The 22,291-nt window shown below is 37.6% G+C and overlaps 1 protein-coding gene across 1 annotated transcript in view; it reads right to left on the bottom strand.

The window, feature by feature from the left end:
* Positions 1–22,291, bottom strand: part of LOC117328858 (nicotinamidase-like) — a 33,720-nt gene that overhangs the window by 7,885 nt on the left and 3,544 nt on the right. Inside the window, exons 2-6 of the mRNA XM_033886439.1 lie at positions 13,777–13,903; positions 11,994–12,050; positions 4,333–4,572; positions 3,752–3,880; positions 1,347–1,515 (exon numbers count right to left, since the gene is read on the bottom strand). Of these exons, the coding sequence (XP_033742330.1) occupies positions 1,347–1,515; positions 3,752–3,880; positions 4,333–4,572; positions 11,994–12,050; positions 13,777–13,903 (722 nt within the window). The remainder of the gene's footprint in view (positions 1–1,346; positions 1,516–3,751; positions 3,881–4,332; positions 4,573–11,993; positions 12,051–13,776; positions 13,904–22,291) is intronic.

Genomic DNA, 22,291 nt, shown 5'->3' with positions numbered 1-22,291 from the left:
AGAAGGAAGGAGAGACAGAAAGACAGGCCTCACAACTATAGAAGGAAGGACAGACAGACAGACAGGCAGGCCTCACAACCATAGAAGGAAGGACAGACAGACAGTCCTCACAACTATAGAAGGAAGGACAGACAGAAAGACAGACCTCACAACTATAGAAGGAAGGACAGACAGAAAGACAGGCCTCACAACTATAGAAGGAAGGACAGACAGAAAGACAGACCTCACAACTATAGAAGGAATGAGAGACAGAAAGACAGACCTCACAACTATAGAAGGAAGGAGAGATAGAAAGACAGACCTCACAACTATAGCAGGAAGGAGAGACAGAAAGAAAGGCCTCACAACTATAGAAGGAAGGACAGACAGAAAGACATACCTCACAACTATAGAAGGAAGGAGAGATAGAAAGACAGACCTCACAACTATAGCAGGAAGGAGAGACAGAAAGAAAGGCCTCACAACTATAGAAGGAAGGACAGACAGAAAGACAGACCTCACAACTATAGAAGGAAGGAGAGATAGAAAGACAGACCTCACAACTATAGCAGGAAGGAGAGACAGAAAGAAAGGCCTCACAACTATAGAAGGAAGGACAGACAGGCAGACAGGCCTCACAACTATAGAAGGAAGGAGACACAAATACAGGCCTAGGCCTCACAACTATAGAAGGAATGAGAGACAGAAAGACAGGCCTCACAACTATAGAAGGAAGGACAGACAGAAAGACAGGCCTCACAACTATAGAAGGAAGGAGAGATAGAAAGACAGACCTCACAACTATAGAAAGAAGGAGACACAGAAAGACAGGCCTCACAACTATAGAATGAAGGACAGACAGAAAGACAGGCCTCACAACTAAAGAAGGAAGGACAGACAGAAAGACAGGCCTCACAACTATAGAAGGAAGGACAGACAGACAGACAGGCCTCACAACTATAGAAAGAAGGAGACACAGAAAGACAGGCCTCAAGTGTTATAAAGGAGGCATCCTTAATTGTTTCCTCAATCAGTAGTAAACCAAAACTATAAAACTCTGTGGTACCAGTGGTTGGTCATCTATATCCTATCATGTTTATAATGACACACACAGTAAGGATTTGACATGTCCATAAAGTCCCAAGGTCAAAATCTTAAATGGAGGACAGTGTTGAATATCTGATCAGATTCAATAAGTGTTCACTGGTCCCTAAGGTATCAAAAAGATCCCAAAAGAATTTCTTGAGAGTTTAGCAGAAACAAGCATTATTTACTTGACAGACTGATGGACTGACACAAAATAATTTGAAATGCCAACCATTTGACAACTCCAGACAAAAATAGCAATCTTCTTCAATTTCACTTACCTACACATACATCATATGCTACACCACACAAATATACATCCGTAACTTTATGTTTGGACAGGATTCGGACTAGATCTGTTTCAGCTAGTTTGTTGTTGTCCCAGAAAGCAGAGTAACTGTCCACATCTGACCGCATTCCTTTGTTTACAATAACCCCTCCTTCCACAAACTGAAATTAAGGGAAGCAATCCTGTATATAACACAGACAGTATTTCTATAATATTTTGGGATTCATAGGCATAAAAAGAAATATTCCAGTTGCAGCCTTGATAACATTTTAATTAAAAGTGGAATGGCTTTTTATTTTCTTTGACCTACACTGTAATTCACTTTAGAAACTCCATCCATTAGAAGTTCCAACTTGATGTATCACACAATTACATGATATGACAATGAAAATTACTCTGTTTTGAAATATAATTTAATTTGCATACTGCACTTCAGTGATGCGAAGTAATAGAAACTGTACATTGAATTTAATATACGGGGTAGATTGGTCATATGATAAAAACATCGTCCTCCCACATAAATCTGTCTGATTCCTGGTACCAGTCAGTACAAATGTTTAACACCATAAATGTATCATCAATATTTAACCCATAAACAACCTATTCCTTGTGTTTAAATATATTGACAAAACACAAAACCCTGTCATGATATTTCGTCCTCAATCAATATTGGTTTCTCAGAGTTACCTCCCCTTAGGTAGCATGTCTATATTATCCTCAATAAATACAGGCCTCCGACCACAATTATACTTCCAGGTCGTTGTACACGAATGTATATGGAAATTTTAGGACTGTTGCTAAATATTTTTTCCTGACTTAGCTGTTACAGATATGTGCATAATTTTAACATATATTTGTAGTTCAATATCAATTCTAGTGAGAGAATTTGGTTTTGACACCATTTCCATGTTTGTTTGTGTGTGGGACACAAGGAGTTATAAGGCCGGAGTAATGATATTTTGTAATTTTCCGGATTTTCCCATAATATAGAGGGGTGGTAACAGAAATATCTTTCTTAAATGCAGGTCATGAGGTACTTTCCAGCTCACTATTCAGCTTGAATAGTTATAAATAATCATATTAAAATTAGATTTTTTACAAAATTTTTAAATATTTCAATTTTCATTTTACGTTGGTATAACATAGAGGGAAATTAATTGTGGTCTGAGGCCTGCATAATTTGAGTCTGACCTCAACAAAATGGTGTCTTACTACATTATACTGCCAACACTTGGAGTCTGACTTAACCTGATAATAATAAGCTATTTCTCTACATTTTGATGCCATGTTAAATAGCTCAAAACTGCATAATATGTGACATCACATCAATAGAAATCTCCAAATATTAGTAATGTAAATGGTGTGTACAGATAGTCAGAGATGTAACAATTACCTACACTCTCTCTGTATGCTCATGTATGTTTAATTTGTGCAAAGTCCCAAGACACTGTGCTGACACTGTTTACCATGGGGAGAAAATCCGCTAGGGGGCGCGGAACTGGAAATCGGTCAAAGTCACAAGATACTGTACTGACACTGTTTACCATGGGGAGAAAATCTGCTAGGGGGCGCGGAACTGGAAATCGGTCAAAGTCACAAGACACTGTGCTGACACTGTTTACCATGGGGAGAAAATCCGCTAGGGGGCGCGGAACTGGAAATCGGTCAAAGTCCCAAGATACTGTACTGACACTGTTTACCATGGGGAGAAAATCCGCTAGGGGGCGTGGAACTGGAAATCGGTCAAAGTCCCAAGATACTGTACTGACACTGTTTACCATGGGGAGAAAATCAGCTAGGGGGCGTGGAACTGGAAATCGGTCAAAGTCACAAGATACTGTACTGACACTGTTTACCATTGGGAGAAAATCCGCTAGGGGGCGCGGAACTGGAAATCGGTCAAAGTCCCAAGATACTGTACTGACACTGTTTACCATGGGGAGAAAATCTGCTAGGGGGTGCGGAACTGGAAATCGGTCAAAGTCCCAAGATACTGTACTGACACTGTTTACCATGGGGAGAAAATCCGCTAGGGGGCGCGGAACTGGAAATCGGTCAAAGTCCCAAGATACTGTACTGACACTGTTTACCATGGGGAGAAAATCCGCTAGGGGGCGTGGAACTGGAAATCGGTCAAAGTCCCAAGATACTGTACTGACACTGTTTACCATGGGGAGAAAATCCGCTAGGGGGCGCGGAACTGGAAATCGGTCAAAGTCCCAAGATACTGTACTGACACTGTTCAAAGTGAACATGCTTACATGCTTTTATAAATAAACTGGAACAGTCAGACACATAATTAGCTCCAAACTAGTTCTTTAAAATTTGCTGTCATTGTCTGACATAGTCAACTTTCTCCTGACATTAGTATTTTAATCACAACACATATCTGCTTACTTTGAGATCTGGATGAATCTCTGCACCCCATGACCCCTGAACACAATGGGAAGGCCACAGTTTCTGCTCTGTAACAGGGGGTCCCTCAAACACCACTGTGTCCAGCACTTTAGGAGGTACCTGTGATTTCTGTGGGGGGAATGGAATACATTTAACTTAGATACAGTAAAAAGATAAAGTACGAGAGTAAACAAGCTAGGTAGCATATGATTCTCATTGATTCTCTTAAAGAGACATTGTCTTCTTTTCACTTCTTTAAATGTTAAAATCAAGGATTCATGCCTATAATCGGCCATCTTACATTCTGATCAGTCAAAAATACAAATGCACAGTTAGGTACAAAGGAGAAATCACATACAAGATCCAAACTAGTGCTTCCTGAGAAATGGAAAAAATCAATATTGAAGATGTAAAAACAGGCAGACATAAACAAATCTATCCCTGACTTGTTATAAGTGAATGACTGACTTAAATATTCCGAAAATTGCCCTGCATACCTGAAGGTTTCCAAGCAAGGAAAGAACAGACAATATCAAAAAAAAGAAGATCTTACTCAAAAGTGCAAGTTTGTAGAAACTTACATGTGAGTTTGTTTGTAGTGGTCGTTTGTCAACATTTTCTATGAAGGATATGTGATCCTCAGGGTGCCAGTCACGTGTATACACCACAAGGTCGAAGGTCACTGTGTCCAGTACAGAGTTGATTGCTGGAATCACACCATTTCCATCCTGTCCAGCAGGACAATTCCTTAGTGACAAACTTCCATCAAGGAAGTCATTCTGTACATCAACAATAACCAAGGCTGCCACTGGCTGTAAGATCTGAAATTATCACAGTTCTAATGATTAACAGGGCTGACACTGGCTGTAAGATCTGAAATTATCACAGCTCTGGTGATTAACAGGGCTGACACTGGCTGTAAGATCTGAAATTATCACAGTTCTAATGATTAACAGGGCTGACACTGGCTGTAAGGTCTGAAATTATCACAGTTCTAATGATTAACAGGGCTGACACTGGCTGTAAGATCTGAAATTATCACAGTTCTAATGATTAACAGGGCTGACACTGGCTGTAAGGTCTGAAATTATCACAGTATAGTATAATGTTGTTATAACAATTAATATATATATCTTTTTTTTATATATTACTCATGAGGCCAAAATTATATTCTAATTTGCCTTCAATTATTACAGAGGGACGAATGTGCAGAAAAATAGATTTATTTATAATTTCAAAAGTAACATTTAGTTAAATATGTTAGCCCAGTTATGAGACAGACTGTGTCAGCTACTAAGCTAAAGTAAACGTACTTAATCCTGTATAAAGGCTGGTCACTTGCCATACAATTTACCAGACATGTAAAGTAAGATTAGTGGCCTACGGGATAATTCAATAATTCATATATGTATTATTAATTAGAAATCTCATCTAAGCTGATGTAAACAGAGTATGCCATGTATAGGTGTTAGGTAACTGTCTGATGTAATGGTTCACGTGAGGTAAATTGTCCATAAATTATACATTTTTAATAACAGGGCTGACACTTGCTGTAAGGTCTGAAATTATCACAGTTCTAATGATTAACAGGGCTGACACTGGCTGTAAGATCTGAAATTATCACAGTTCTAATAATTAACAAGGCTGACACTGGCTGTAAGGTCTGAAATTATCACAGCTCTAATGATTAACAGGGCTGACACTGGCTGTAAGGTCTGAAATTATCACAGTTCTAATAATTAACAAGGCTGACACTGGCTGTAAGGTCTGAAATTATCACAGCTCTAATGATTAACAGGGCTGACACTGGCTGTAAGGTCTGAAATTATCACAGTTCTAATGATTAACAGGGCTGACACTGGCTGTACGATCTGAAATTATCACAGTTCTGGTGATTAACAGGGCTGACACTGGCTGTAAGGTCTGAAATTATCACAGTTCTAATGATTAACAGGGCTTAAACTGGCTGTAAGGTCTGAAATTATCACAGTTCTGGTGATTAACAGGGCTGACACTGGCTGTAAGATCTGAAATTATCACAGTTCTAATGATTAACAGGGCTGACACTGGCTGTAATTATCACAGTTCTAATGATTAACAGGGCTGACACTGGCTGTAAGATCTGAAATTATCACAGTTCTGGTGATTAACAGGGCTGACACTGGCTGTAAGATCTGAAATTATCACAGTTCTGTGATTAACAGGGCTGACACTGGCTGTAAGATCTGAAATTATCACAGTTCTAATGATTAACAGGGCTTACACTGGCTGTAAGGTCTGAAATTATCACAGTTCTAATGATTAACAGGGCTGACACTGGCTGTAAGATCTGAAATTATCACAGTTTTAATGATTAACAGGGCTGACACTGGCTGTAATTATCACAGTTCTAATGATTAACAGGGCTGACACTGGCTGTAATTATCACAGTTCTGGTGATTAACAGGGCTGACACTGGCTGTAAGGTCTGAAATTATCACAGTTCTGGTGATTAACAGGGCTGACACTGGCTGTAAGATCTGAAATTATCACAGTTCTAATGATTAACAGGGCTGACACTGGCTGTAAGGTCTGAAATTATCACAGTTCTAATGATTAACAGGGCTTACACTGGCTGTAAGGTCTGAAATTATCACAGTTCTAATGATTAACAGGGCTGACACTTGCTGTAAGGTCTGAAATTATCACAGCTCTAATGATTAACAGGGCTGACACTGGCTGTAAGGTCTGAAATTATCACAGTTCTAATGATTAACAGGGCTGACACTGGCTGTAAGGTCTGAAATTATCACAGCTCTAATGATAAACAGGGCTGACACTGGCTGTAAGGTCTGAAATTATCACAGCTCTAATGATTAACAGGGCTGACACTGGCTGTAAGATCTGAAATTATCACAGTTCTAATGATTAACAGGGCTGACACTGGCTGTAAGGTCTGAAATTATCACAGTTCTAATGATTAACAAGGCTGACACTGGCTGTAAGGTCTGAAATTATCACAGCTCTAATGATTAACAGGGCTGACACTGGCTGTAAGGTCTGAAATTATCACAGTTCTAATGATTAACAGGGCTGACACTGGCTGTAAGGTCTGAAATTATCACAGTTCTAAAGATTAACAGGGCTCACACTGGCTGTAAGATCTGAAATTATCACAGTTCTAATGATTAACAGGGCTGACACTGGCTGTAAGGTCTGAAATTATCACAGTTTTAATGATTAACAGGGCTGACACTGGCTGTAAGGTCTGAAATTATCACAGTTCTAATGATTAACAGGGCTGACACTGGCTGTAAGATCTGAAATTATCAGTTTTAATAGTTACTAGGACATGTACTAGCTGTATAGTTATGTTCCAATCAAATTTTTTTCTTATCCCAAGATAACTTGGGAATCAGTATAGCTTTTACTTGCTATAATGGCCAAGGCATCAGCTGTCCTGATTTTGTTCCCCGGAGTTCCAGTATTATATAAATATAGCTGTTTTGAATAATTGATTAGTTTGTAAATGCTTATTTGTACATACATTTTCCAACACTAGTTCTGCTACAGCACATGGTCATTGATGTGATAAAGATGTAGGACAGAGTCAGGTATTTAAAAAATGACATGTAAAACATACTTATGTATAAATCATCACATTCCGAGTCGTCACCATACTAAAACAAGACAATTAACCTTTGTTTTCATTTTGAAATGTTATAAAATATTATTGATTGTGTCAACAAACCAAACAGACAAGACAGCACTACCTTGTAGTAACATTCTATAAAAGTATTCTCAGACAATATGGTGATTATTTTTGAAGAGCTTCATAAAACTATTATATAAACCATACGGACAAGACAGCACTATATAGCTACCTTAAACTTGTAGTGATATTCTATAAAGGTATACATATATTCTCAGCCAATGTATGGTGATTATTTTTAAACAGCTTTATCAAACTAACGGTGATTATTTTTAAACAGCTTTATCAAACTAACAAACTCTGCAATGTTTATTTTTTAACCCAGTAATTCCTTGGGTCACTCCTGGTAAATATATGAATAATAAATTTAGACAGGTAGAGATCAATAGCATTGTTTGTACAGTCCCTGTACTGAGGATCTCGCTGACGTTATTCCCAATTGATGTTTAACAATCTAAATACAGATATCAACAGCAGGTGAAGATACATACAGTCTGATAATTTGGCTGGCATCTGTGACGCTGGATCATACCACACATTACAGTATATAAACTAGAGATGAAATGGAGTCTTTGAAGTTTATTGATAAAGAAAATACATAATATTGTAATATCATATAGGGTAAAGTGATATTAAGTCGGACACAATCTAGAGTCAGACGTTTTCTGAGCGTCTTACCGTCCTAATTTCGTCTACCCTGTTATATTCAGCGCTGTCTTCATACACAATAAAGCCTACACTTCCCAGAGTTGTCTTTCTTTGAAAATTCGGTTATTTCCAACCTTTGTTGTGTTTGCCCCCGACAAAACAGAAAAGCGCGAAAATACAAGGAGTGAAAAGATAAATTTCTGCGATGTCAAAGTGATATGAGAAGACAATATATGTACTTTGTATTATTACGGCTTACAGCTGACAGCTTCATTTGAACTGTAAGATTCGAGTATGATGCATTCAAATTAATCTTTATTTTGCCGAAAGGCGTTATTTTTTCATCTGAAATTTAGTCACGAAGACGGCTATATGATTTGAACTTGAGTCGGACACCAATTGTCCTGTTCCTATTTTATTATATTCATTTATATTAACCTAATATTTACCTAAATTACCCAACTCTATATTCATTTATATTGATTAACCTAATATTTACCTGAATTATCTTACTCTACATTCATTTATATTAACCTAATATTTACCTAAATTATTTTTTTCAAATTTGATTATAAAACATTGCTTTTTTTATATATTTTCATATACTTTATGTTATTTTCAATCATTCTAGATATATCTGTAAGTTTCATTACGCTCTGCTCCTTGGAAATTTCTCATGTCAAAGCAGCCATGCATCTCTCCTATGCGGACAGTCTGTGGTCTGCTTCATAGAACTATATAACTATCCTAAAGGAAGTGGCCACCTGGGTAGCATGGCCATCGGTCACAACACATTGGTCCGTTTTGTCAAGTAATTGGCATCAAGAAGATCACAATATTTACACATCTCAATAGAGCAAAGCTTATATTATTACAATGTATTATTGAAATCCACAAGGAAGGTTTAATTGACACGTTAAATTAACAAATTGCTTACACAGTGATGGCCAGCTTGTAAACTTGGACAGGTCCGGCCTGGCCAACCAACAAGGTTTTACAAACAATTAATCTCAACTTGTATAATCAATCAGCTTGTGATTTTCAAAACAAGTACGAGTGTACTCTTTTGTGGTAGTGGTCCCCTGCTTGACTTCTATTGTGAACTTGATATATTTTACAACAATTGTGAAACAAATTATATCAACTTATTTTCCAATCCAATATGAAATATCTGTTTGTGTTTTGAGTATTGAATAAAAATATTGTTTAAACTAACCTATTTTAATCACTCTCATTGGCCCGGATCAAAGCACATGATAGGGTGTCTAATACCCAGACATAGTACCTTACTGAACCTTCTATATAAATGTAAATGTACCCTAATATCCAGACATAGTACCTTACTAAACCTTCTATATAAATGTACCCTAATACCCAGACCTAGTACCTTACTGAACCTTCTATATAAATGTACCCTAATATCCAGACATAGTACCTTACTGAACCTTCTATATAAATGTACCCTAATATCCAGACATAGTACCTTACTGAACCTTCTATATAAATGTACCCTAATATCCAGACATAGTACCTTACTGAACCTTCTATATAAATGTACCCTAATACCCAGACATAGTACCTTACTGAACCTTCTATATAAATGTACCCTAATATCCAGACCTAGTACCTTACTGAACCTTCTATATAAATGTACCCTAATATCCAGACATAGTACCTTACTGAACCTTCTATATAAATGTACCCTAATATCCAGACCTAGTACCTTACTGAACCTTCTATATAAATGTACCCTAATACCCAGACCTAGTACCTTACTGAACCTTCTATATAAATGTACCCTAATACCCAGACCTAGTACCTTACTGAACCTTCTATATACATGTAAATGTACCCTAATACCCAGACATAGTACCTTACTAAACCTTCTATATAAATGTACCCTAATACCCAGACCTAGTACCTTACTAAACCTTCTATATAAATGTACCCTAATACCCAGACCTAGTACCTTACTGAACCTTCTATATAAATGTACCCTAATACCCAGACATAGTACCTTACTAAACCTTCTATATAAATGTACCCTAATACCCAGACCTAGTACCTTACTGAACCTTCTATATAAATGTACCCTAATACCCAGACCTAGTACCTTACTGAACCTTCTATATAAATGTACCCTAATACCCAGACCTAGTACCTTACTAAACCTTCTATATAAATGTACCCTAATACCCAGACCTAGTACCTTACTAAACCTTCTATATAAATGTACCCTAATACCCAGACCTAGTACCTTACTAAACCTTCTATATAAATGTACCCTAATACCCAGACCTAGTACCTTACTAAACCTTCTATATAAATGTACCCTAATACCCAGACCTAGTACCTTACTAAACCTTCTATATAAATGTACCCTAATACCCAGACCTAGTACCTTACTGAACCTTCTATATACATGTAAATGTACCCTAATACCCAGACATAGTACCTTACTAAACCTTCTATATAAATGTACCCTAATACCCAGACCTAGTACCTTACTAAACCTTCTATATAAATGTACCCTAATACCCAGACCTAGTACCTTACTGAACCTTCTATATAAATGTACCCTAATACCCAGACATAGTACCTTACTAAACCTTCTATATAAATGTACCCTAATACCCAGACCTAGTACCTTACTGAACCTTCTATATAAATGTACCCTAATACCCAGACCTAGTACCTTACTGAACCTTCTATATAAATGTACCCTAATACCCAGACCTAGTACCTTACTAAACCTTCTATATAAATGTACCCTAATACCCAGACCTAGTACCTTACTAAACCTTCTATATAAATGTACCCTAATACCCAGACCTAGTACCTTACTAAACCTTCTATATAAATGTACCCTAATATCCAGACCTAGTACCTTAATAAACCTTCTATATAAATGTACCCTAATACCCAGACCTAGTACCTTACTGAACCTTCTATATACATGTAAATGTACCCTAATACCCAGACCTAGTACCTTACTGAACCTTCTATATAAATGTACCCTAATACCCAGACCTAGTACCTTACTGAACCTTCTATATAAATGTACCCTAATACCCAGACCTAGTACCTTACTGAACCTTCTATATAAATGTACCCTAATACCCAGACCTAGTACCTTACTAAACCTTCTATATAAATGTACCCTAATACCCAGACCTAGTACCTTACTGAACCTTCTATATAAATGTACCCTAATACCCAGACCTAGTACCTTACTGAACCTTCTATATAAATGTACCCTAATATCCAGACCTAGTACCTTAATAAACCTTCTATATAAATGTACCCTAATACCCAGACCTAGTACCTTACTGAACCTTCTATATAAATGTACCCTAATACCCAGACCTAGTACCTTACTGAACCTTCTATATAAATGTACCCTAATGTCCAAACCTAGTACCTTACTGAACCTTCTATATAAATGTACCCTAATACCCAGACCTAGTACCTTACTAAACCTTCTATATAAATGTACCCTAATACCCAGACCTAGTACCTTACTAAACCTTCTATATAAATGTACCCTAATATCCAGACCTAGTACCTTACTAAACCTTCTATATAAATGTACCCTCTGTATCTTAGATCTAATGTCCAGACATTACCATAAAGTTGACATTTTTTGAGAATTTCCATCCGAGATAATGAGCATGTGCAAAATTTCAAATCTTGTAAAATCATATCGATATAGACTTCCTTTTTCACTTCTCACTGATTTTTATCATTTTCGATATAGCAAGCAGAGGTTTATTAAACCCCTATTATGCTTTTATAATGCTAGCTGTTAAAATCATTAAAATTACATGAAATCAATAAATTTTGTATACCTGTGACGCACACATCCATAATAGATAAGTCTATTGCCTGCACATGGGTACTTACCTGTTTCAGCCAATAAAAACTGTTCTCCATAAATTCTTTCTTGCTAATTTTACCATCCTGTTGAAGAGAATACAAGCATGCATTATTGAACATGTTCAAATGTTGACCTTATATAGTCAGACTTGAGATTGTAGACACAATACATGTGTTTATAGGTACCGGGGTGGGAGTTGGTCCAACAACTGTACCATATAGCTTGGCAGGTTCTAAACAAGGACCATTATATACAGTATTCTGGTAACCTTTGACAGACTAAACAATGTATCTGCCACAACAACTACATGAAAAATATGTTTTAAACAATGACTTAATTCTCTTTTGTTTGAAAAGAAAAGCTAAGAGAAGCCCTATTTTTACTAAAACTAGCTCCTATAGTCACCACCTTGTTACGGAAAATTCTAGAATAGCATTTGGAGTTGGAATACATGACACTTGACTAAATCATTATATCAAAAGTGATTTCACTGCGTTCATTAGATTTTTGTATAGTTAAGATAATAAATTACAGTAATTACACTGTATTTATTAGATTTTTGTATAGTTACGATGATACATTGCAGTAATCACACTGTATTTATAAGATTTTTGCATAGTTACGATGATACATTGCAGTAATCACACTGTATTCATTAGATTTTTGTATAGTTACGATGATACATTACAGTAATCACACTGTATTTATAAGATTTTTGTATAGTTACGATGATACATTGCAGTAATCTCACTGTATTTATAAGATTTTTGTATAGTTACGATGATACATTGCAGTAATCTCACTGTATTTATAAGATTTTTGTATAGTTACGTTGATACATTACAGTAATCACACTGTATTTATAAGATTTTTGTAAAGTTACGATGATTTTTGTATAGCCAGGTGTATATATCAGAGAATTCAATGTGTTCGTTAGATTTTTGTAGAGCTGCGTATACGATAATACATTGCAGTGATTTCACTAGGATCAATTAGATTTTGGTATTGTCATGTATATATATCACATTTGTCAATTTTTGGATTTTTATATTTCTATTTCATCTAAACATATTGAAGAAAATGTCTAAATTTGGGAATGGGATATTATGGAAACTGTTAAATAAAGCAAATCTGTTTAACCTTCAAACATTGTTTACCTTGTATGTTGGACAGAGGATAATAAACATATGAATAAATCAACCTAAGAAATAATACATTTTAATTATGCTAGTACCTGTAAAATGACTGGATCATGGCATCCATGACAACCATCAATTATTCAAATAGTGTGGCCAGGTGGTGTAAATTGCCTTTCACATTAGTAATAGGTTTAATTCCCTAATCAGACATGGAAAGGTCACCTACCCAGCCAATATGGGTTTTCTCCAGGTATCCATGTCAGGGTACCAGTTGTCACACTATGTAAATCCCACGGAGAATTTAATATCAGTCAAAAATAATTTATTTTGCTATTATTGTAAAATCGATAAAGTTGATGTTTTAATGAATATAATATTTAATTATTCAATTGACCCTGATATCATTCCTATACAACATAGAATGGATTTCATTTCAACAAAAGGTGACCTTGACCTCTGATCTATGATCCCTGGTAAGTGTCCCTGAACTACATACCTTGTCTATATCCAGTAGCTCCATAAACTGAGATAGAACCTTGACCTCTGATCTATGATCCCTGGTAAGTGTCCCTGAACTACATACCTTGTCTATATCCAGTAGCTCCATAAACTGAGATAGAACCTTGACCTCTGATCTATGATCCCTGGTAAGTGTTCCTGAACTACGTACCTTGTCTATATCCAGTAGCTCCATAAACTGAGATAGAACCTGTGAGGTGATTGGGTACGGCTGCCCTCCATCACAAAATAAGTCTGACAGTAGCCCCTCAAACTCTGACTGACTTAATGCACTGTCCCTAAAACAAAAAGATCACCAATACAATTATACACACGTCTTACTCTAGTACACATATACACACATCTTACTCCAGTACACATATACACACATCTTACTCCAGTACACATATACACATCTTACTCCAGTACACATATACACACATCTTACTCCAGTACACATATACACATCTTACTCCAGTACACCAACACACATCTAACTCCAGTACACATATACACATCTTACTCCAGTACAAATATACACACATCTTACTCCAGTACACATACACACATCATACTCCAGTACACATACACATCTTACTCCAGTACAAATATACACACATCTTACTCCAGTACACATATACACACATCTTACTCCAGTACACATACACACATCTTACTCCAGTACACATATACACATCTTACTCCAGTACACATATACACATCTTACTCCAGTACACATATACATACATCTTACTCCAGTACACATATACACACATCTTACTCCAGTACACATATACACATCTTACTCCAGTACACATACACACATCTTACTCCAGTACACATACACATCTTACTCCAGTACACATATACACACATCTTACTCCAGTACACATATACACACATCTTACTCCAGTAAACATATACACATCTTACTCCAGTACACATACACATCTTACTCCAGTACACATATACACATCTTACTCCAGTACACATACACACATCTTACTCCAGTACACATACACATCTTACTCCAGTACACATATACACATCTTACTCCAGTACACATATATCCACATTTACTCCAGTACACATACACACATCTTACTCCAGTACACATATACACACATCTTACTCCAGTACACATATATCCACATCTTACTCCAGTACACATACACACATCTTACTCCAGTACACACATACACACATCTTACTCCAGTACACATACACATCTTACTCCAGTACACATATACACACATCTTACTCCAGTACACATATACACATCTTACTCCAGTACACATACACACATCTTACTCCAGTACACATATACACATCTTACTCCAGTACAGATATACACACATCTTACTCCAGTACACATATATCCACATCTTACTCCAGTACACATACACACATCTTACTCCAGTACACATACACACATCTTACTCCAGTACACATACACACATCTTACTCCAGTACACATATACACACATCTTACTCCAGTACACATACACACATCTTACTCCAGTACACATACACACATCTTACTCCAGTACACATATACACATCTTACTCCAGTACACATATACACATCTTACTCCAGTACACATACACACATCTTACTCCAGTACACACATACACACATCTTACTCCAGTACACATATACACATCTTACTCCAGTACACATACACACATCTTACTCCAGTACACACATACACACATCTTACTCCAGTACAGATATACACACATCTTACTCCAGTACACATATACACACATCTTACTCCAGTACACATATACACATCTTACTCCAGTACACATACACATCTTACTCCAGTACACATATACACACATCTTACTCCAGTACACATATACACACATCTTACTCCAGTACACATATACACACATCTTACTCCAGTACACATATACACATCTTACTCCAGTACACATATACACACATCTTACTCCAGTACACATATACACATCTTACTCCAGTACACATATACACACATCTTACTCCAGTACACATATACACACATCTTACTCCAGTACACATATACATACATCTTACTCCAGTACACATATACACATCTTACTCCAGTACACATATACACATCTTACTCCAGTACAAATATACACACATCTTATTCAACTACACATATACAATTCTTACTCCAGTACACATACACACATCTTACTCCAGTACACATATACACATCTTACTCCAGTACACATACACACATCTTACTCCAGTACACATATACACACATCTTACTCCAGTACACATACACACATCTTACTCCAGTACATATACACACATCTTACTCCAGTACACATATACACACATCTTACTCCAGTACACATATACACACATCTTACTCCAGTACACATACACACATCTTACTCCAGTACACATATACACATCTTACTCCAGTACACATACACACATCTTACTCCAGTACACATATACACATCTTACTCCAGTACACATACACACATCTTACTCCAGTACACATACACACATCTTACTCCAGTACACATATACACATCTTACTCCAGTACACATATACACATCTTACTCCAGTACACATATACACACATCTTACTCCAGTACACATACACACATCTTACTCCAGTACACATATACACACATCTTACTCCAGTACACATATACACACATCTTACTCCAGTACACATACACACATCTTACTCCAGTACACACATACACACATCTTACTCCAGTACACATACACACATCTTACTCCAGTACACATATACACACATCTTACTCCAGTACACATATACACATCTTACTCCAGTACACATACACACATCTTACTCCAGTACACATATACACATCTTACTCCAGTACAGATATACACACATCTTACTCCAGTACACATATACACATCTTACTCCAGTACACATACACACATCTTACTCCAGTACACATACACACATCTTACTCCAGTACACATACACACATCTTACTCCAGTACACATATACACACATCTTACTCCAGTACACATACACACATCTTACTCCAGTACACATACACACATCTTACTCCAGTACACATATACACATCTTACTCCAGTACACATATACACATCTTACTCCAGTACACATACACACATCTTACTCCAGTACACACATACACACATCTTACTCCAGTACACATATACACATCTTACTCCAGTACACATACACACATCTTACTCCAGTACACACATACACACATCTTACTCCAGTACAGATATACACACATCTTACTCCAGTACACATATACACATCTTACTCCAGTACACATATACACATCTTACTCCAGTACACATATACACACATCTTACTCCAGTACACATACACATCTTACTCCAGTACACATACACACATCTTACTCCAGTACACATATACACATCTTACTCCAGTACACATACACACATCTTACTCCAGTACATATACACACATCTTACTCCAGTACACATATACACACATCTTACTCCAGTACACCATATACAATATATATACATATACACAGCTTACTCCATATACACACATCTTACTCCAGTAAACATACACACATCTACTCAGTAACACATATACACACTCTTACTCCAGTACACATATACACACATTCTTACTCCAGTACACATATACACATCTTACTCCAGTAAACATACACACATCTTACACACTACACATATACACACATCTTACTCCAGTACACATCACACATCTTACTCCAGTACACATATACACACATCTTACTCCAGTACACATACACACATCTTACTCCAGTACACATATACACACATCTTACTCCAGTACACATATACACATCTTACTCCAGTACAGATATACACACATCTTACTCCAGTACACATAAACACATCTTACTCCAGTACACATATACACACATCTTACTCCAGTACACATACACATCTTACTCCAGTACACATATACACATCTTACTCCAGTACACACATATACATACATCTTACTCTAGTACACATACACACATCTTACTCCAGTACACATACACACATCTTACTCCAGTACACATATACACATCTTACTCCAGTACACATATACACACATCTTACTCCAGTACACATATACACACATCTTACTCCAGTACACATATACACACATCTTACTCCAGTACACATATACACACATATTACTCCAGTACACATATACACATGTACATCTTACTCCAGTACATATACACACACCTTACTCCAGTACAGATATACACACATCTTACTCAAGTAAACATACACACATCTTACAGACACTACACATCTACACACACAATTATCCACTCATACTCCACTACACATCTTACACAATTTACACACATCTTAAAATATCTTTTACACACTACACATCTTAGTATCTTACACATCTACACACATCTTCAAACATCTTTTAATCACTAAACATCAATTTGTGTGGATGTGTATTGTGTACTGAGTAAGATAATTTGTTTTGTGTAAGATAATGTGTTGTGTGTAAGATAATGTGTAGTGTGTAAGATTTAATTTCAAAATATTTTATTAACAGTACATATATAATACATACAAATATTTATGCATGCAAATACAGCATTGTTAAAAGAATCAGACAACATGCTAAGCCTATATAAGTCTTCTTCCAGAAAAACTTCAGGTTAGACCTGACAGAAAGATGTTACGCTCCCTCTTTTGATGCTAAAGTATAATTGTAAAGTATTGAAGTTAAATGTATTTATACAAGAGTAAGATGGTGAGAGGAACCACATATGTCCTTCCAATATATAAATAGAAGGTATAATTTATTGAATAGACCAATGGCATTGCTAAGATTCATAAAAGTAGCATTAATCTTCAGTGAAGTAAAAGCACAGCATCTTTCTGTCAGGCAAAGATGTGTGTAGTGTGTAAGATGTGTGTAGATGTGTGTAGATGTGTGGATGTGTGTAGATGTGTGTAGATATGTGTAGATGTGTGTAGATGTGTAAGATAATATGTAGTTTGTAGATGTGTGTAGTGTGTAAGATGTGTGTAGATGTGTAGTGTGTAAGATCATGTGTAGTGTGTAAGATAATGTGTAGTGTGTAAGATCATGTGTAGTGGAGTATGTGTGTATATTTATACATCATACTCCAATACACACATCTTAGACATCTACACACATATTACTCAGCTACACATAATACACACATCTACAGTGTACATCATACTCCACTACACACATATTACATATCTACACACATCTTACATATCTACACACATCTTACATATCTACACACATATTACTCGGCTACACATAATACACACATCTACATACAGTGTACATCATACTCCAATACACACATCTTAAACATCTACACACATATTACTCTACTACACATAAACACACATCTACATTCATCATAGTCCAATACACATCGACGTCACATTTTTTAAGCAATTCAACATAACAATTATGTTACCCTGGCAGAGTTGTATAATGAGTGCCAGGGTTGAGGACTGCTTCTTTCTCACACAATGTGATTTAAGTTTATGCCACTGCTTGACCTTGTAAAATGCTATCACACTGACACGCTATATGTGGACAAGGTAGCTTGACGTTCCATCATTCAAACTATACTGACAATTAGCAAACCAGGCCTTATTAGTGAATGTAAAGCAGAGAGCAGGTACTAACCAGAAGAGAAAATATCCCAAATTTAGTCTATCTCTATTACAAACCATGTAATGGGAACAGTAGGTACAATTCTTACACACTACAAGACCAGGCTTGGGGACTTCCAATTGGAGGTCTGCTAACAGGATCAGGGTTAGGGACTCCGAAAGGTCTGCTAATAGGATCAGGGTTAGGGACTCCAAAAGGTCTGCTAACAGGATCAGGGTTGGGGACTCCTAGAGGTCTGCTAACAGGATCAGGGTTGGGGACTCCTAGAGGTCTGCTAACAGGATCAGGGTTGGGGACTCCAAGAGGTCTGCTAACAGGATCAGGCTTGGGGACTCCAAGAGGTCTGCTAACAGGATCAGGGTTGGGGACTCCTAGAGGTCTGCTAACAGGATCAGGCTTGGGGACTCCCAATTGGAGGTCTGCTAACAGGATCAGGGTTGGGGACTCCAAGAGGTCTGCTAACAGGATCAGGCTTGGGGACTCCAAGAGGTCTGCTAACAGGATCAGGGTTGGGGACTCCTAGAGGTCTGCTAACAGGATCAGGCTTGGGGACTCCCAATTGGAGGTCTGCTAACAGGATCAGGCTTGGGGACTCCTAGAGGTCTGCTAACAGGATCAGGGTTGGGGACTCCAAGAGGTCTGCTAACAGGATCAGGGTTGGGGACTCCTAGAGGTCTGCTAACAGGATCAGGCTTGGGGACTCCAAGAGGTCTGCCCCTATATATATATAGAACCAGTGTTGGGAAGTGTGCGGTCTGCACACAGGATCAGGGCTGGGGACTGAGGTCTTTCCCCAGGTCCAGAGTTGGTGAGTTTAGATACTTGTATTTGCCCAAGGATCTGCCCACAAAACCATGGGTAAGTGAGTCCAGAGGTCTGGCCCAGGACCAGGGTTAGGGAGTCCAGAATCTGCCCTCAGGACCAGGGTTAGGGAATACAGAGGTCTGCCCTCAGGATCAGGGTTAGGGAGTCCAGAGTTCTGCCCTCAGGACCAGGGTTAGGGAGTCCAGAGGTCTGCCCTCAGGACCAGGGTTAGGGAGTCCAGAGGTCTGCCCTCAGGACCAGGGTTAGGGAGTCCAGAGTTCTGCCCTCAGAACCAGTGTTGGGAAGTCGATAGGTCTGCCCTCAGGACCAGGGTTAGGGAGTCCAGAGGTCTGCCCTCAGAACCAGTGTTGGGAAGTCGAGAGGTCTGCCCTCGGGACCAGGGTTAGGGAGTCCAGAGGTCTGCCCTCAGAACCAGTGTTGGGAAGTCCAGAGGTCTGCCCTCAGGACCAGGGTTAGGGAGTCCAGAGTTCTGCCCTCAGAACCAGTGTTGGGAAGTCGAGAGGTCTGCCCTCAGAACCAGTGTTGGGAAGTCGAGAGGTCTGCCCTCCGGACCAATCTATACAGATCTTAGAAATATACCATTGTATGTGTACCACTTTTTTCTATTGACTCGGGAACAATGATGTTGTATAATATTGTTACAACCTGGTGTGATTGCTGTGTACTGATAATTGGCTATACAGGTAGACATGCCCTGCAGCAGTCCAGGAGGAACCAAAGCTATTGTGTCAGCCCAGCCAGCTAAATTTAGAGTGACAATCAATACTATAAATTAAACTGAGATCAATAACATGTTTTATCATTAATTATTATTCCATATTCAGCACCGGGTGGAAGCAAATATTACACTAACCAAATAATCTGATGCTTTTAACAAACACGAGAGAACTGGGCATACTCTGGTGGGGTAAACATCAAATTGTTACTGAACAATACTGGTGATCAGGACAAGGATATATCAGAAAGGTTTTAACAAACGCTGATGACACGGGCAAGGCAGCGATATATCAGGGATTTTATAAAATAAAATGTTACTGAACATAACTGGCGATCAGGACACATGTACAGAACCTATATATTTTAATGTCAAGCCTTCTATGATTAGCGATCAGTTTTTTATTTAGATTCTCTGTTTTATAGACTTGGCCTCATTATTATTCGTGTACAAGTCAGCAATCAAAATCAACATACAATTGTATTCGGGATCAAACTATGCTTAAGAATAACACATACAAATCTTAAGACCAAGAAAACATATCAAAGATTTGACCGCCCCTGTTCTAATGCTAACAAGATACATCCAGCAGTTACCTGGTATGACCTTGTCCTTAAAATTGTTTACATAAATTATGTAACACATGGAGGATCTCAACATGCGTGGCTATGTAACATGGAATTATCAAACGAGTTCAATGATTTGATATATGCCACAAGACTTTAGGCGAGTTAATAAATTCCATATGATAGTCAGGTGTACAGAGACAATCGTACATCATAGTGGCATTGTAAATCATTTATGAAGTTTGGTAAAATTCCATCGGGAAATAATGGAACATCACAGTGATGTATGTAAATCCAATCCATGTTAATCCCATATCTGATCCTTGTGTGTAGTATGATGTACACATGTTCAGCATTTTACATAATATGTGGTCAGATGTGGCCTTCAATGGATATATGGTGTACAATTTGATGTTTTGACACAAGGTTTGAATCTCATACACAACCTGTGTAATACAGAAGTATGAGCGCTCGAGTGAAACCTGTGACATTTTTAGGGTGATCATGCAGGTGGTACAGTGGCCATGGCTTGTCTCTTATAGGCAGCAGGGTCCATTTGGATGTGAATAGGTATAGAGTCACGTGTCTTCAACAGTTTTCTTCAGGTTGTCCAGTGAAAGTTCTATTATGTTGTTAAGGTCAGGGGTCAAGGTTATCAGTGAAAGTTCTATCATGTTGATGATCATGTTAAGATCAGGGGTCAAGGTTATCAGTAAAAGTTCTATTATGTTGACAATCATGTTAAGGTCATGGGTTAGGGTCGTCAGTGAAAGTTATATCATGTTGATGACCATGTTAAGGTCAGGGGTCAAGGTTATCAGTAAAAGTTCTATTATGTTGACAATTATGTTAAGGTCATGGGTCAAGGTTATCAGTGAAAGTTCTATCATGTTAAGATCATCGGTTAGGG

The sequence above is a fragment of the Pecten maximus genome, chromosome 6 (genome assembly GCF_902652985.1).
Source record: "Pecten maximus chromosome 6, xPecMax1.1, whole genome shotgun sequence".
In the NCBI taxonomy this organism is placed as follows: Eukaryota; Metazoa; Mollusca; class Bivalvia; order Pectinida; family Pectinidae; genus Pecten; species Pecten maximus.
Note: the sequence above shows the minus strand (reverse complement) of the source record. Positions and strands in the feature narration are given on the sequence as shown.